Here is a 17,736-nt window from a genome sequence, read left to right as displayed (position 1 = left end):
AAGATGTGGTGTCCACAATTTGGTACAAAGCTCTTGCTGTACCTTTCCTATGATTTAAAAGGGTTTGCACCAGTCCTTGGGAATCGTAGCAGGTAGGACATCAATCATGCAAAGATCTCAGGCTGGGTTTTCTGGTCCTGGGGGCAAGTGCAGTTGGAAAGTCCCATTCCTTGTCTTTGAACTCTATGGGTGGAGTTTCCCCATACTTCGGCAGAGTGGCATGGTGGGTGGGAAACACGGCATGGAAACTATCGGTCCCAACGGTGGCTTTCTCCGGTGCATGGTTTGGTTCACAGCCCAAAAAAAATGAAGGGGTGGATCCAGTGATTCATCATTGGCAGAATGTCGCTCTGGCAGGCGGGCAGTGATTGAGCCTGCCCTGCTAGCAGATTAGATTTTAAAAGACTGGTGCGCCGATTTTAAAGGGTCTCCTGATACAAAAAAATCAAAAATAGAACCGCTCTGAACACATACCCCCCCCCCACCCCCCAACATCTTCTTGCAATCCCCTCCACAGATCATTGCCCTGCCGCAATGGAACACGCCTGCCACCATGGAACAACCCCTCAAATGGCACTAGCCTCGGCACTATGCCCTGAACTTCTCCTGTTAATGTTAGTGCCAGTGCCAGGGAGCTGCATTTGGGAGCAACCAGGGCATGGCCCCCTCCCTGCTGAGCACTATACCCTTCTGAGCTCCTCTGGTGGTTCTGCTCGACAGGTGCACACCATGGGAGACCTAGCATAATGATGAAACGGGGGTGGGGAGGGAGTTATCAGGTGCAGAGGCTTGATAATAAGATGTAAGTTTATTGTAATGAGGTTTCCAACATTGAACGTTGGGATTCCTGTTATTGTCATTGGCAAGGGGAAGGATTGAGGACAATCACAGAAGGAAATCCGCTTGCGTAACTCGCGCTTTGAATCTCTCGTGGGATTTTCCACTCCCGCCTTCGATCCTGCCTGCTGAAAACAGGAGGTCAAAATCTCCCCTTTATGCTGTAAATGTTCCAAGAGAAACATTGTGAAATTTCTCCCTGAATCCTGAGGTACTCTGAAGAGTGCCCAGTGGATTCATCTGACAGCATTCTTCCATTTGAATTATGAGTTGGCTTGCTGCATTAGAGCTGGCCTATGAAAGCATGTTTCTAGCTCCTTCTCTTTGTTGCAATTTGCTTTTTTAGAAATGGATAGCAAAGACCAGGGGGAATCTCAAGGGGGTTCGGGGCAACTGCATTTAGAGCAAAAAATAGTGCTATCTTAAACCGACTAAGTGAGGATGAAGTGCCGACACTTCCCACTAAATAATTTAGAAGGCATTACATATGCTCAGGCAGTTGTTTTGCAGTTGTACTCTCGTCTGCTTTTAGGCACTCAATGTCTCTTTGTTGTTCTGCATATTCAGTGTTTGTTCACTGAAAATGGTGACTCTGCACCCATTGAACAAAGAGTGCTGATCTGACCCTGAACAAAGGAACCTAATTTCAGGTTTAGGGTGCACTTAAAGAATTCATACAAAGGATAACGAAACACTGGATAAATGGCCAGGCAATGCTGAAGCAAATGATAGAATTTGATGAAGAGGCCACTTGATGTGAGAAAGAGGAATTATCTCAGCCTTTTGGCTAAGATAAAGAATCAGATCAATGGGGTTCCATGCCTTTTCTTGTCAGCTTGGACCTTGTTTGTCTTTCCTGTAGGGACCATGAATTGGATTCAATTCAACTGAGAAGATTGTTCACTGCAAGTGGATGCTGAAGTAGAGAGCTGGGTAAAAGCGTTGCCTGGATCTGATTTTTAACCTTAGTCACGGGCATCTGCCAGGGACCCTTCCCTCCCCGTGGAAGGGGTTGGTATTGGGTCCTGAGGTAGAAGTGGAACATCTCCTAGGATGGGGTGATTTAGTTTACTCGTGACCTTCATCCCTCCAGCAATGGTCCCAAAATTTTACCTGTAGAAGTCCAGTCAGAATTTTCAGTATCAAGTGTCCAAAAACTCAGGGGTCTTTTATCCCCTTTAAGATCTTCTTTACCTTTCTGAACAGTTGAGTGCAGAATTGGCAAAATGTGTCATGAGCTGCAGTGGGGTCAAAGTGGAAGGCAGCAGTCCCTCCAGGACCCCAAACAATAACTCAACTCTACCCTCAAAAAATGCCCCAGACTTAACCTCAGTTGTTTAGTTTACCTTTAGTTAATTTATTTGTGTTACAAGTAGGCTTACAGTAACACTGCAATGAAGTTACTATGAAAAACCCTTAGTCGCCGCACTCCTGTGCCTGTTCGGGTACTCTGATGCAGAATTCAACACGGCCAGTGCACCTAACCAGCACGTCTTTCAGACTGTGGGAGGAAACCAGAGCACCCGGAGGTAACCCAGGCACATACAGGAAAAACGTGCAAACTCTGACAATTAGTGACCCGAGCTGGGAATTGAACCTGGGTTGCTGGCACTGTGAGGCAGCAATGTTAGCCGCTGTGCCACCGTGCCGTAAAGTGCAGTTCCATTGCGTTGAATGAGATTCCCAAAATAGTGTCAATTAGGCCTCGCGGCCAACTGAAACTCTGGCCCAAACTCATAACGAACAGATGGAAGTAACTCTCATTTGGATGTCACAGCAATTAGCACTGCTGCCTCACAGTGCCAGGGACCAAGGTTCAATTCCTGACTTGGGTCATCATCTGGGGGGATGCTCTGGTTTTCTACCATAGTCCAAAAGATGTGCTGGTTCAGTGCATTGGCCATGTTAAATTCTCTCTCAGTGTACATGAACATGCACCGGAGTGTGGTGACTCGGGGATTTTCACAGTAACTTCATTGCAGTGTTAATGGAAGCCTACTTGTGACTAATAAATAAACTTTAATTTCCATTTAGCTGGGCTGGATTTGAGTATAAGGAGTGGGGGCCAAGCCACTCAGGCATTTTTTATCCTTTTCAAAGACATTCTAAGTGCTCCAAGTGTGGAACCTCCGTGTAGTCACATAAACCTGAACTGAAAATATCTCCAATGAATTGCAATCAAATTGCAGGGTGAAGGTCAGAACAGAACAATGTCCTACATGGAACAAAACAGGAAAGGAAAAAAAACACGAATGTTTGAGTGCAGAATCTATCATATTCAGCAATCAGCAAACTAAAGCACAATAACTTCCATTGTTTTGTTTCCCTGAGTTCCTGCCAAAGAATAGCAAATCAAATGCAGCATCAAATCAATCACCCAGGTTCATCTGTCTTGTCAGAACTGTTGTAACCTCAACACCATTTTATTTTTACTGATGGCAAGAGATAAGTGAGTGCTGAGCGATTGAAGATTTTTAAAAAATTTTCTGCTGAAGACCTTTTTGCCCTTTTATAAATCAGCTGGAAGACATTTTGTAGGTGAATTTGAAATCCAAAACGCTTGGCCTACTTCCCCAGTCTGACATTACCATTTCCCTTGGTCTCCCTCTATATCCTAGTGCAGGATATTGAATTTGTTCCCAGCAGACAACTATTGAGGCTGATGGCCTTTTCTGTGCTGTGGTACAAGACCCGTTGGGAACTGGATTGAGACAGTTTGAACTCATTTCAAGCTGGGTCTCCAATAGCTATCGGGTGGGAGGGGAAGGAACTAACGTCTTCCCTTTTCAACTGATCGCGTTTTGACTCGCATTCCTTTCAACAAAAGCAGCACCAGTTATTTGCATATTCTATGCCATGAAGTTTAATTAATGAATGCTAATTTCTCAAACCTTCTATTCTGCTGGGTCAGTGGGTCAACTAGCAATTCTTCAAGTGGGACCTAGCAGCATAAGGGTCAATAAGAGAATCATTCAAAGGTCAGTATAGAGGCATTAAAAGGTCAGCCTGATAGATAGAGCTCTCACAAACACCCCTGGAAAAGACTTATTACGGGGTCACCAGTCATTGATAGAGAAGGGAACAGCCTGTTTTATGCTGAGCAAAGATCTCATTCTCTGCACTAAGATAATGAGCAGCTAATCTGTTTTCATGATACTGAAGGATTAATGTTGCCCAGGATACCTGGGACAATTAGCCTAATTTTCTCTGAATAGTGTCCATGTGATCTACTGCATCCATTGAGAAGACAGACGGAACCACAATTTAGCAGCTCATCAGAAAGACAACACTCCCCCTTTCAGCACTCAGGAATCTGTAGATTTGGACTAATCCCTTGAAACTTCCTATCAAGCAGCACTGTGGTTGTACAGACACCACTTGGACTGCAGCAGTTCAAGAAGGCAGCTACCATCCCCTCAGTTAGAGCTGGGCAGTCACTAATTGGCCTTGCCAATGATTCCTGCATGCCATGAACAAATAAAAGCAAACTTGGTCAGGCTGGTTGGATGCTGAGGCTGCCCTTGGACAGTCGTGGTCTTCTGGGAATGTTAAAGAAAGAGAATTGGGGTGAAAAATGGTCTGAGGAATTTTTAATGTGCCCTTATTCTAAAGGTTGTGAATATAGTCTTATTTCAGAATCAGAAACCATACACTGTAAATACTTTGCAGCTCACTTTCTCAGTGTAAAACTATCAGGAGCAGCCATCCAACATTGAGGTGTCCTGAACGAGAAAAGTTTTCATCCTCAACATTCTGAGCGGAATTTTATGGCCCCTCCTGCCGGTGGGATCTTCTATTCCGGCTGGCGACACTTTCCATTCCAGCTCAAGTCAGGGGAGTTTTGGAAGGCTTGCTGCATTTCGTGCGCCTATCCTCGCTGCGATGGGGCCATAAAATTCCAACCATGTGCCTCTGAGTCAATGGTTTAACTTAGGAGATATATCTAATACTTCCCATACTGACAAATCCTTCTATTTCCCATTTTTACACTTTGGGTGGGATTTTTCAGTCCTTCCCACTGGCGGGATCTTCCAGTCCGACCGATGGCAAAAAGACACCACCATGGGACAGACAAATCATGTAAAACACCGTAGACATTGACCAGACTGGCAAGCCACCTTCACTGCTAGGAGGGCATAATATTCTCACCCTTTTGTTACTCATTGACACATGTGAAATAAAGAAAGAATTTGCATTTATACAGCAACTTTCATAACCTCTGGATATTCCACAATGGTGTATAGCCAATGAAGGGCAGCACGGAGACACAAGGATGGCACAGTGGCACAGTGGTTAGCAATGCTGCCTCACAGCGCCAAGCACCTGGGTTTGATTCCTGGCTTGGGCCACTGTCTGTGTAGGGTTTACACATTCTCCCTGTGTCTGCGTGGATTTCCGCGGGGTGCTCCAGTTTCCTCCCACAGGCCAAAGATGTGCGGGTTAGATGGATTAGCCATGCTAAGTTGCTCCTTAGTGTCAAGGAGAATAGCTAGAATAAATCATGGGGTTATGGGGATAGGGCCTGGGTGGGGTTGTGTTCAGTGCAGACTTGATGGGCCAAATGGCCTCTTTCTGTACTGTAGGGTTACAATAGGGTCCATTGTAATGGTGGAAACTTGACAACCAATCTTCTCAAGGCAAGGTCCTGAAAATAACAAGATGCTAATCACCAGACAATCTCCTCTGTTTAGTGATATTAGTTATTGGATAAAGGTTGGCTAGGGCACCAAGAGAACTTCACTGCTCTTTTTTGAAAAGTGCTATGGAATCTTTTATGTCAGGCTGAAATGGCAGACCAGGACCTTAGTTTAACCTCTCATTTGAAAGGCAGCAGTACCAATTGTACAGCACAGTCTCAAACTGAATTGGAGTGTAAGCTTGAATTAATGCTCAACGTTCAAGAGTATTTGTCAGACCTACACCCTTCCAAACATCAATCAAATAGGCAGGCTAAGTATGACACATTTTGTCATATATATTGACCATGTAATGTGCAATCTACAATCCATCCGGGATTATACTACGAGCTGTACTATAGCTGTTCAGCCTCATAATTTCTGGAATTCCATCTCTAACTCTCTCTGCCACTCTCTCTCTCCTCTTCTTTCAAACTGTCCTTAAACTTTACCTCTTTGACTAGGTTTTAAGTGACCAGTCCTAACACTTTTTCTCCTGAGGCTAATGTTAAATTTTGTTTGAAGCTGCTTCTGGGAAGCAGATTGGAAGGTTAAAGCCGTGATATAAATGCAATCTGTTCTTTATCAACAAGAAATGCATGGAAACAAGTAAATGACTGAACTGCTGTACCTGTAGATGATACAGGCAGTGTTCTGACACATGCTGCAGTTACTGAGGTCCTGGCCAGTCCGGTAGAAGTTCCTCCTGCAATGTAAAAATTAAAACTATGTAAGAAAAGAAGGTAAAATTCAACAGCACTAATACATTAGTGCAGTAGTGTGGAGACAGGTACATTCTTCAGGCAAAACACATTTCTCAGTAACATCTGTCTGAACAAGTCATTATCCCAGGGATTGTTAATATTTTGTAACTCAATTACCTTGTGTATTTTTTTAAGGTACATAGCATCACTGTGATCTAACACATTTGGGTTTGAGTTGAATACATGCAGTTCAATAGTGGGTTTAAAATGTATCAGAGGGAAGACTCTTATCCCTCATAATGATTGTTTGCATATGTGTGTTTCTCAGGGACCAGACTAGTATTTGGAGGGACTTCCACACTCTTCTGTGGCAAGGGAAGGAGCAGGAGGAAGTGCTGAAGCAGGATGTAGTGACTGACAGCTGCATATAGCATTGGCTTTTGTGCTCTACATGAATCTCCACCCTTCTTCTTCATCCCTCATCAGCACATTGCTCTATCCCTTCCTCTCTCATCTACATATCTCGCTTCCCCCTCAATAATGTTCATCTCAAACACTCCCAGCGGTGATGAGTTCCACATTCTCACCTCTCACTGAGTAAAGAGGTTTCCTCATCAAATCCCTATTGGATTTTTAAACCCTTTCATAATCTTAGACTCCCATCAGGTCACCATTCAGTCTTCACTTTTCTAGCAACCGCTCATCATGGTTAAATAACAAGAATGGAGACGATTTGATAATTCCCCAATCAATCATATGTGGCATAAATTACTGGAATTTGCTGCTGTATATCCGGCACACTCTATGCTTTGTTGGAGAAATCCCCCTGTTATTATTGGGAGACATTGTTGTAGTTTTGGTAATGAGTCCTTTTTGCTGTCGTTTGTAGTGACTCAGTTTAAATGGATGAGTAAATAGACATTTTCTGTAGCTCTACCCTGCCCCCAACTCACTGGCTGACTTAGCAGGCAAATAGACAAGTTAGTGACTGCGTCAAATGTTGTAATGAGGTCTAGGAGAACAGTCAGTGATTCTCAGGTGCAAGTCCAAATAATGTCACTCAAGATTTTGATGAGGGGCTGTCTCGCTGTTGTGGGAAGTTGGAGAAGGTCAAGCAAGGAATCACATATTTAAGGACGGAGAAATGGCAGATGGAATTTAATCCAGATAAATGTGAGGTGATGATTTTTGGAAGAACTAATGTCGGGGGGGTGGGGGGGGGGGCTATACAATAAATGGCAGGGCCATCAAGAGTGTAGAAACACAGAGGGAATGAGGTGTGCAAGTCCACAAATCCCTGAAGGTGGCAGCACAGGTGGAGAAGGTGCTGAAGAAGGCACATGGTATGCTTGCCTTTATAGGATGGGGTATAGAGGATAAAAGCTGGAGTCTGATATTGCAGCTGTATAGAATGCTGGTTAGGCCACATTTGGAGTATTGTGTCTAATTCTGGTCGCTGCATTACCAGAAGGACATGGAGGCTTTAGAGAGAGTGCAGAGAAGGTTTACCAGGATGTTGCCTGGTATGGAGGGTCTTAGCTATGAGGAGAGATTGGGTAGACTGGGGTTGTTCTCCCTCGGAAGGCAGAGAACGAGGGGAGACCTAATACAGGTGTACAAAATTATGAAGGGTATAGTAGGGTGAATAGTGGAAACTTTTTCCTAGGTCAGAGGTGACGATCATGAGGGGTCACGGGCTCAAGGTGAGAGGGGCGAGGTATAACTCTGATATCAGAGGGATGTTTTTTACGCAGAGGGAGGTGGGGGCCTGGAATGCGCTACCAAGTAGGGTGGTGGAGGTGGACACGCTGGGATCATTTAAGAATTACCTGAATAGTCACATGAGCAGCCTGGGAATGGAGGGATACAAATGAATAGTCTAGCTGGACCAATGCACGGCACAGGCTTGGAGGGCCGAAGGGCCTGTTTCCTGTGCTGTACTGTTCTTTGTTCTTTGACCGTGAAGAGGGAAGGAAAACCGGATGAGGAATAGTAGTTAGTGAGGGCTGTGGAATTTTCTTCAATATAAGGTGATTGTTTTGAATCAGAAGGTGAAAGTCCTAAGGAGAGGGAACCATTTAAAGTCAGTTAACAGGAGCTTAGTGAGAATAGCATTGGGTTTCTTTGGCAAGGGTGGAGAACTGTAGGAGATAGTCAAGAGAGATTGAAGTTTAGGACTAAAGTGGGAGCAGGCTGAGCAGGAAGATTTAGCCTCGTAGGCAAGGGAAAGCAGAGAAGCAACTGAATGGATGGATTTTACTCTGATGATAAAGGAATCTATAAGTTCCTCTCACTTGTTGTTAGATTTGGGATGGAGGCAGCAAGATATTAGGTTAATGCCAGCTCTGGAGTAGAGGTAATCTTTACTCTTTACAATGGTCCTAACAAGGTGGGTAGTTTTAGAAGTTGGTGTGCCATCTCATATTTGGGCAATGGCTAGAATGGCAAGGAGAACAAGCATTTCACGGGATGAAAATGGCATTGAGGGAGTATTTGAAGATATCAATAACTGCAGAATTATCATGATGAATTGACCAGTGAAAGGAGGCAGCAACTTGTGGTCGAGTTTTGTTCCAGGGTTGGATGCAAAAGGAAGTCAGACTGATGGAGACTGATGAAGATGATAGATAATTAGCCTGATGCAGCTTTATTTTATAAACCATCAAGGAGAGGAACCACAGTAGCGCCAAGGGTGTGGCCTTGAATATTGGTAAGGCTGTTTGCATGGGACGAGAGTCTGGGACAGGACAGGATGGGAATCAATTCATTAGGAAGGGGACAAAGGGAGCTGAGATTGAAATTGCCAAGGATTAGGAGGTGTTGTGAGACTTCTTACTGTGTTTACTCAAGTCCAAAGCCGGCATCTCCACATTATTTTACAGGGAACCACAGTCCCTGCACCACTAGCTGAAAAGAGTAGGGGAGGGGAGCATGCTGATAGCAGCGGCAGCCACACAGCCATTTAACCCTGGGAGCAGTATTAATTGAGGGAGGCTTCCGTCCTTTTTTGGTATGAATCCTCATCTCCAGTGGGTGAGCCTCACCTCCAAAAAGAGATGCTTTCCTCCTGCCTGACATCAGTCTGTGCAGTTAAAGCTGCCACAGGTGGATCATGGTTGGAGGGGGCCTTAAATTGCCATTAACTGGCCACATAAAGGCATTGATAGGGCGGGCAGGTGACAACATTTCAGACAGTTCAGGGCAGATGGGTAGAAAGACCAGCCTTTGGATGTTACCTGCTGTCTGTCTTCTAACCTGCTCCACTGATGGGGGAGTATTAAATCCAGCCCTCAGGGTGGGATAGGGAGGGACAGTTGAAAACAAGGATTCTAAGAGAGCTGTGAGGATAATGGTGCAGAATGGCTCCTCCAAGGAGGAGAAGACATTAGCAAAGGAGTGGAATGATCAGGTTGTGAATCATCAATAATTGGCCAATATGTGGATGTGAGCAGACACCAAGGTCGTTATTGAGTACAGGGTGAGGGGATTAAGTGAGAACACAGCGCTCATATACTGAGGTGAATGTTTAATGACATTCCCCGGGTCACTTTCTGAGAATGTAAGGATTGTCTTTTATTTACATTTTTTGCCTGTCTCCAGTCAGCACCTGAGAACTATGAAGTATCAAAATACTCAATATCAGTGGAAGATTACAGTAAACCCTATGATCAGAAGCAACAAGATAGGCTGCAAACCCACTTACAGAAAGGAATCTCCATGTACTTTTAGAAATGAATCATTGAATTATTATGTCACAATGAGTAAGGCTCAATAAACCTACAAATTTTGTTTTGGTATTTTCCCTGTCTTGCATCATCCCCTTTCTTAATCTTTATGATTTTACAGTTTGCTGCAGCTTTTTCTCCATTTTGTTGATTAAACTGCCCACATCTGACAGTAGCGCACTCCCTCAGAGATGAGGTGTCAGCCTGCCTTATGTGCTCAAGTTTCTGCAGTGGGTTTGAAACCCACACAGTCCTTTGACTTTGAGACAGGAATTTTACCACAAGACTGACACATGTGCAAGGTTACGTACATTTGTACACGACTGGCACTCATCACTATGGCAGCACAGTGATTAGCACTGCTGCCTCACAGTGCCAAGGACCCAGGTTCGATTCCTGGCTTGGTCACTGTCTGTGCAGAGTCTGCACCCTCACCTGCGTCCGCATGAATTTCCTCCGGGTGCTCTGGCTTCCTCCCACGTTCTGAAAGACGTACTGGTTAAGTGCATTGGCCATGCTAAGTTCTCCCTCAGTGTACCCGAACAGATGCCGGACTGTGGCGACAAGGGGATTTTCCTAGTAACTTAATTGCAGTGTTAATGTAAGCCTACTTGTGACACTGGGCGGCACGGTAGCACAGTGGTTAGCTCTGCTGCTTCACAGCTCCAAGGACCTGGGTTTGATTCCCAGCTTGGGTCACTGTCTGTGAGAGTTTGCACATTCTCCTCATGTCTGCGCGGGTTTCTTCTAGGCGCTCCGGTTTCCTCCCACAGTTCAAAGATGTGTGGGTTAGGTTGATTGGCCATGCTAAAATTGCCCCTTAGTGTCCTGAGATGAGTATGTTGGAGGGATTAGTGGGTAAAATATATAGCGATATGGGGGTAGGGCCTGGGTGGGATTGTGGTCGGTGTAGACTCAATGGGCCAAATGGCCTCTTTTCTGTACTGTAGGGTTTCTATGATTTTCTATGATTAATAAATAAACTTTAAGCTGTGCGTGCACTGTTGGAAGTGAGTACATGTACACTTTGCTACAACAATGCTGGTTAAAACACAAGTACGCTGTATATTTGTTCCTTTCAGCAGTTGTTTCCAAAGTTTCTCCATGTTGGGGGATTGAACAGGTATTGACATATTTCTAGGATCTCCTGAAGATAAGAGAATGGTTACAGCACAGAAAGAGGCCAGTCGGCCCATTGTGTTTATGCTAGTTTGCTGTAAGAGCAACTCAGCAGGTCCCTCTACCCTTTCTTTTTACATGGCCTGGCAGTTATTTTCTCGATGTGGGTATGCCGGCGTTGGACTGGCGTAAACACAGTAAAAAGTCTGACAACAACCTGGTGTTGTCAGACTTTTTACTACAGTTATTTTCTCTTCAGAGAAAATACTGTTTCCAATGTCACTATTGAATTTACCTCCACCATACTCTCACACAGTACATTCCAGATTCTAACCATTTACTGCTCAAAAAAATATTTTCCACCTCACCTCTGGTTCTTTTGCTATTCATCTTAAATCAGTCCCCTTTCTTTCTCAATCCTCCTGCCAAAGGGAACAGTTTCTCCCTGCCTATTCTGTCCGGACCTGTCGTGATCCTGAATGTCTCTATCACATTTCCTCTCAAACTTTCCCACAGTGAACAACTCCAGCTTCTCCAATCTATTCATATAACTGCAATTCCTCGACCCCACAGCCAACCCTATCAACCATTTCTGCATCTTGGAATTTTTCACGCCTTTCCTCTAGTGATGTGCCTGGAACTGGACTTCTATAAACCTAGAATACTTCTGGATTTCCTGTCTTTCTCTTCTCATACTTTCCCTTGCACCTCTCTTTTTTCCTTTGAGCTTTCAAAATTCAACCTGTTCCCGAGCATCTTATAGAACATAGAACATAGAAAACTACAGCACAAACAGGCCCTTCGGCCCACAAGTTGCACTGATCATATCCCTACCTATTAGGCCTATCTATAACCCTCAATCCCATTAAATCCCATGACCTCATCCAGAAGACTCTTAAAAGACCCCAAAGAGTTCGTCTCCGCCACCACCAATGGCAGCCAATTCCACCCTCTGAGTGAAAAATCTTGGTGACCTGCTGCGAATATCTATAGAGTTCATTGACACATCCCATGGATGCCCTGAAAAGACCCATACATTCCTTGCAAATACCAAAGCATTTCAAGTGATTCCTGCAAATGCACCCACTGTGAGCACTGGAATATCCCAGAGACCTATTGTAAATAATGAAACATCCTGGAATTGCCTATAAATGCTGACCCATACTTGGAACCCTGAAAATATTGACACTCTAGAGTGTCAACTTAGATGATGTGTGGATTTGTCTGAGTGGTCCTCGCAACTATCTGGTTCAGAATTGTTTCTTGTTATGAGAGCCATAGCTGACACTGAGATAGTAAGACATTGGATAGAATGCTGCCATAACATGCAAGTGTGGAAAGCACTTGAGTTGACAGCAATAGATACAGTAATCACCTAGTTAGCATTCACTGACCCTGACATTGTAACTTTCTATTAATTCAGCTCCATCACATTCATTATTCCTGTCTTGTGTTTTTTTTTCTGTTGACTATTCTGTAAATCAAGATAATGGCCTGGATTTTCCAGTCTCACCCCATCACGTGCAGCAAATCAGCTAAAAGTCCCTTGACTTAGGCAGTGAGCAGGACTGGAAGATCCCACCAAATGTGTTGGCTTATGTTCTGGGCCTTTTCTCGTTTGACGGCCTCAGCAGTTAATGGCAAATGTTCTCTCGCATCTCATCTAAGAAATCACTGCTCATGTACTAATCTGATTTAACTGATTGGCCACTACTACTGAGACCCATTAATGTTCATCTGCAAATGCGTGCACATGCACACACATGAAAGGCTGGATTTTCCTGCTCCTATCCACATTGAAATGGAGTCTGGCTGTGTTTAAAAATGGTGGCCTGGTTTTGATTCCAGGATTCCTTTCCCTGTTCCCATTGCCAGCTATTTTTGATGGCACAGGATAAGGGTGTGTGCAGCATTTCTGACCTTGCTGGCTCTGTTGCAAGGGTTGGTATTTTAGTCTTTCACTATTTTCATGGAAGTCAGGCTTGTTTTGCCAAGTGATGTAGTTTGTGGCATTTCAGAGGAGTTGTGCACCATGGACGATCCCTAAGTCTAGAGAACAATAAAGTTCAAAAGGTGTTGCCAACTTCACTTCTGATAATGTAGTAGTGTATGATAACTTAAATACATTCTTAATGCAGTAACTTTTAATTGGTTAGACTATTAAATTGGCCAGGATTGTAAAAGTATACAATTCTTCTGATGCATTAGATCATATTATCCACTGGATAAAATAACCTTTAGTAGTGAGCAGTGTTTTACGGTGCCAATTGCACAGGGTGTCTGGAATATTTTTTACTGATTGACGGGTCAGACAGATGTTCAACCATTGAAGCAGTGCAACAGATCATAATCTTCTGTTACTTCAAATGCTTTAATTCATTCAGCTCTGGAGGTTTTGCTGACACAGTTGTGCAATGGAATTTCATTATGAATGTTTGGCTAAGATCTAAATGGTTGTGGTTATTGATAAAACTACCACTGAGACTGTGAGATTGGCTATGATTTTGAGTTCCTTTTGACCTCCTATGAGGATTTTGTTTCTGAAGAGACTTTTGAAAGAGTGTTTAATTTAACAGTTTTATAATCACTTAATCCCATTGTTTTCAAGTGGTGTTTGAATGGCTGTGTTTTTGATTGGCAGTTGTATGATCTCAAAGAGGATTAAAGTTTTTTTTTAAGTAGAATTTGAATGAGTTTGTTTATTTTCTTCATTTCATTTATTTATAACATGAGAATCTCAAAGATTTCTCAAACTTATTCAAGATCTCATGTTCTGTCCATAGTAGGTACTGGGTGAGTGAGCATGGCAGTTATGAAGGGGCAGAGGGTATGGAGGGGATATTGGGAGTGGAGGTCTGAGCAGGTTTGAGGATAGGAGTGAGGATTAGGGTGTTTAACACTCATACAGAACTGGGCTGGTGTCACAAGGAAGTCAGATAGGTCTTCTAACCTGCTCGCCTTGGCATGTTTTTGGATCATGCTTTTGGAAGCAATGGCACTAAATCTAGCATGCACCACAACCCTGCAAAGGAAATAGGGTGGGTGGGTACTGTTGGAGCAAGAGCTGAGATTGAAACTTTGGAAAATAGCCTGACTCATTATTCCTGTCTCACAAATGAAAATCTCCTCAAGATGACTTTGCAGCAGTAGATCAGATCTGCCATGATCTTACTGAATAGCGGAGCAGCTTTGCGGAGCTGAACTGTTTACTCTCACTCACTCTATTCTGACTAGCTTTATCATTGAAGATTTCTTATTCAATTAATGGCATAATTTTACTAGGGTGACAAACAGCACAGCTCTAAAAATCCTTCAGTTTTATTTTCCCTCACTGGTCCATTTCTTTTAATCTCCTTAATGCCATTGGTGGTATACATTGAAGGCACCAAGCAGAAGCCTGGCTTGTAGCTGTGTGACATGGCTGAATTAATGGAGGGAGAGATGCAATCACCAACTGACGATCCCTTCAGCGAGTTAGTCACTTCAGCGCTGCATGTGACTTCATCGTCAGTCACAGCAGCTCCTCAGAGCTCCTTCAGCCAGCAATTTTTCAGGAGCTGGTCATTGCTGGAGAAGGAAAAACGCATAGGGCGAGATCCTCACAAAATTATCAGTATAGCAAACAAGCGAGATAACAGGAGTGTTTCACACTGTTTTTTTCGGATGAGTTTGAAAATGCAATCTTACGACATGTTTTTGACATGAAGCTGATCATGCCAGTAAAACACAGCCGGGAAGATGGCATTTAGTGCGAGACTGGTTTGCGCCTGACATAAAAGCCTCATGCACTATCTTCCTAGCTCTCTGCGTTGATTAACCGGTGCAGCAGTCAGAAAGATCGCACCCATAGTGTCATTCACAAAGTCCCAATGCACTTCACAGTCAACGAAATAGTTTTGAGCTGCAGTCACTGCTGTAATGTTGGAAACACGGCAGCCACTATTTGCACAGCAAGATCCCATGAACAGCAATGTGATGCTGAGCAGATAAAACTAAAGTTTGTTTATTAGTCACAAATAGGTTTACATTAACATTGCAATGAAGTTACTGTAAAAATTCCCTAGTTGCCATGGTCTGGCACCTGTTCAGGTGAGTGAGAATTTGGTATGGCCAAGGCCCCTAACCATCGTGCCTTTCAGACTGTGAGAGGAAACTGGAGCAGCCAGAGGAAAGCCACGCAGACACAGGGAGAATGTGCAGACTCAGCACAGACAGTGATCCAAGCCAGGAATTGAACCCGGGTCCCTAGGGCAGCAGTGCTAACCACTGTGCCACCGTGCCACCATAAATCCAGCAGGTCAGGACATCGAAGCAAACTCCCCTACTGTTCTTTACATTGTGCCACTGTTAGGAAGCTTCCCCACCTGCCTCAGTTGACAACTTCACTGAGTCCACGTGACCACCAAAGCTCCAGCTTGCAATAATTTAGTCAGCAGGTGAAGGAGCATGATTTACCTCAGTGCCTGTTAATCATAGAATCTTGCAACACAGTTTGTATCTTCTTGTCTGTGCCAGCTCTATGAAACAGATGCCCAATTACTCCCACTCTCCTGCTCTTTCCCCCAAAACATATACTTTTCTTGCGATGTGTATAATCTTCCAATGACACAGTCTGCTTCCACCAACCCTTTGGAACAATGCATTCTGGGTTATAACAACTGGCTACATAAGAACAATGTCCTTACTTTCCCTCTGGTTCTATTATCGATTATCTTAAATCGTATCCTTTATTTACCAAACCTCCTGCCAGTGGGAACAGTTTCTCCTTATTTGCTCTTTTGAAACCAGTAATAATTCACAATGCTCTCAAGTAAATCTTCTCTTAATCTTGTCTGCTCTAAGGAGAAACAATCCCAGTTTCTTTATCTTTCCATGTAATTGAAGTCCCTCATCTCTGACCGCAATCTGACAAATCTTCTCTGCACCAAGCTCTTCGCATCTTATTAAAGTAGGCTAAATGTTTGAGGGGCTGTCCGGGTTACTGTCTGGTCATTCTCCACGAACATTAAAAACTAGGAGCAAGAGCAGGCCAGTTGGCCCCCTGAGCCTGTTGATCACAGTTCATCTAGGAATAATGGTAGGAAGGATTATTACTTACGTGGAGAAAAACTGCAGCAGGCGACGGTGCAGAGGAACCTCGGGGTCCTTGTGCATGAGTCGCAAAAACCCAGCTTGCAGGTGCAGCAGGTGGTCAGGAAGGCGAATGGGATGCTGGCCTTCATAGCGAGGGGGATTGAATATAAAAGTAGGGAGGTCTTGCTGCGGCTATATAGGGCATTGGTGAGGCCGCAGCTGGAGTACTGTGTGCAGTTTTGGGTGCCGTACTTATGCAAGGATATTTTGGCCTTGGAGGGAGTGCAGAGGAGGTTTACTAGGCTGATGCCGGAGTTGAGGGGGTTGAGCTATGAGGAGAGGCTGAATAAACTAGGCTTGTACTCGTTAGAGTTTAGAAGAATGAGGGGAGATCTCATTGAGACGTATAAGATGATGAATGGGATGGATAGGATAGAGGTGGAGAGACTCTTCCCGCTCAAAAAAGACAGTAGGACTAGGGGGCGCAGCCTCAAGATAAAGGGGGGGGGGTGGTTTAGGACGGAGTTGAGGAAGAACTTCTTCACTCAAAGGGTGGTGAATCTCTGGAATTCTCTGCCCGTTGAAGTGGTGGAGGCTACCTCGCTAAATATTTTTAAGACACGGGTTGATGGGTTTTTGATAAGAGAGGGGATTAAGGGTTATGGGGAGAGGGCGGGAAAGTGGAACTGAGCTGCGACAGATCAGCCATGATCTTATTGAATGGCGGGGCAGGCTCGAAGGGCCAGATGGCCTACTCCTGCTCCTATTTCTTATGTTCTTATGTTCTTATTCCCTGACTGTGCTTCATATTCCTCGATACTTTTGCTTAAAAAAAATCTATTAATCTCCGTCTTGTAATCGCCAGCCCATCTGTGCATTTCGGGGCAGAGAACTCAAGATTTCCTTTATGTGGAATACCTCAAACAGCATTGCTTTAATTTTAAGATAATATTCCCCCATGCTTAATCCTCACACCACCACTCCCTTCCCACACCCCCCTCACCCTCCCCACCCCCCCACCCCCCCCCGGCCCGCACTCAACTGATGAAAATAGTTTGCTGCCTCCTTAAGGGCGGCATGGTGGCACCGTGTTAGCACTGCTGCCTTATGGTACCAGGGACCCAGTTTCAATTCCGGCCTCGGGTGACTGTCTGGAGTTTACATGTTTTCCTCCTGTCTGAGTGGGTTTCCTCCAGATGCTCCGGTTTCTTCCCAAACTCCAAAGATGTGCGGGTTTGATTGATCGACCGTGCCCCTTAGTGTCGGGGAGGATTAGTGGGGTAAGTATGTGGGGTTAGGGGGATAGGGCCTGGTTGGGATTGTTGTCGGTGCAAGCTCAATGAGTCGAACAGCCTCCTTCTGCACTGCAGGAATTCTATGAAATAATTTGCTGCCTCCTGTTAACATTTTAAACGTCTCAATCAAATTGCCCATAAATTTCTATAATTTGAAGGAATACAGGCCATGGAGCTTAGCCTCATAATTTATCTCTTTAAGCAGGTAATCATGTCATTGCTCTGGCAATTACTTGAGGAAGATAGAAAAAGAAAGCTTGGTATGAAAGATTTTCTGACTGCTTCCTGAAACTTTTCCCAAGGGCCA

The 17,736-nt window shown here is 44.3% G+C and overlaps 2 protein-coding genes across 4 annotated transcripts in view; one reads left to right on the top strand and one right to left on the bottom strand.

Annotated features, from left to right (window-relative positions):
- Positions 1 to 17,736, top strand: part of LOC145351949 (dedicator of cytokinesis protein 2-like) — a 595,946-nt gene that overhangs the window by 314,601 nt on the left and 263,609 nt on the right. The gene's annotated exons all lie outside the window — the stretch shown is intronic.
- The window catches only part of LOC145351947 (INSYN2B protein-like), a 77,384-nt gene that overhangs the window by 41,357 nt on the left and 18,291 nt on the right, over positions 1 to 17,736 (bottom strand). For both annotated transcript variants that reach the window (XM_080201762.1, XM_080201763.1), the window contains exon 3: positions 6,145 to 6,219. In XM_080201762.1, coding sequence (XP_080057888.1) covers positions 6,145 to 6,219 — 75 coding nt within the window. The remainder of the gene's footprint in view (positions 1 to 6,144; positions 6,220 to 17,736) is intronic.

Source organism: Carcharhinus amblyrhynchos, chromosome 13 (genome assembly GCF_965287045.1).
Source record: "Carcharhinus amblyrhynchos chromosome 13, sCarAmb.v2.hapA, whole genome shotgun sequence".
NCBI classification, from domain to species: domain Eukaryota; kingdom Metazoa; phylum Chordata; class Chondrichthyes; order Carcharhiniformes; family Carcharhinidae; genus Carcharhinus; species Carcharhinus amblyrhynchos.
Note: the sequence above shows the minus strand (reverse complement) of the source record. Positions and strands in the feature narration are given on the sequence as shown.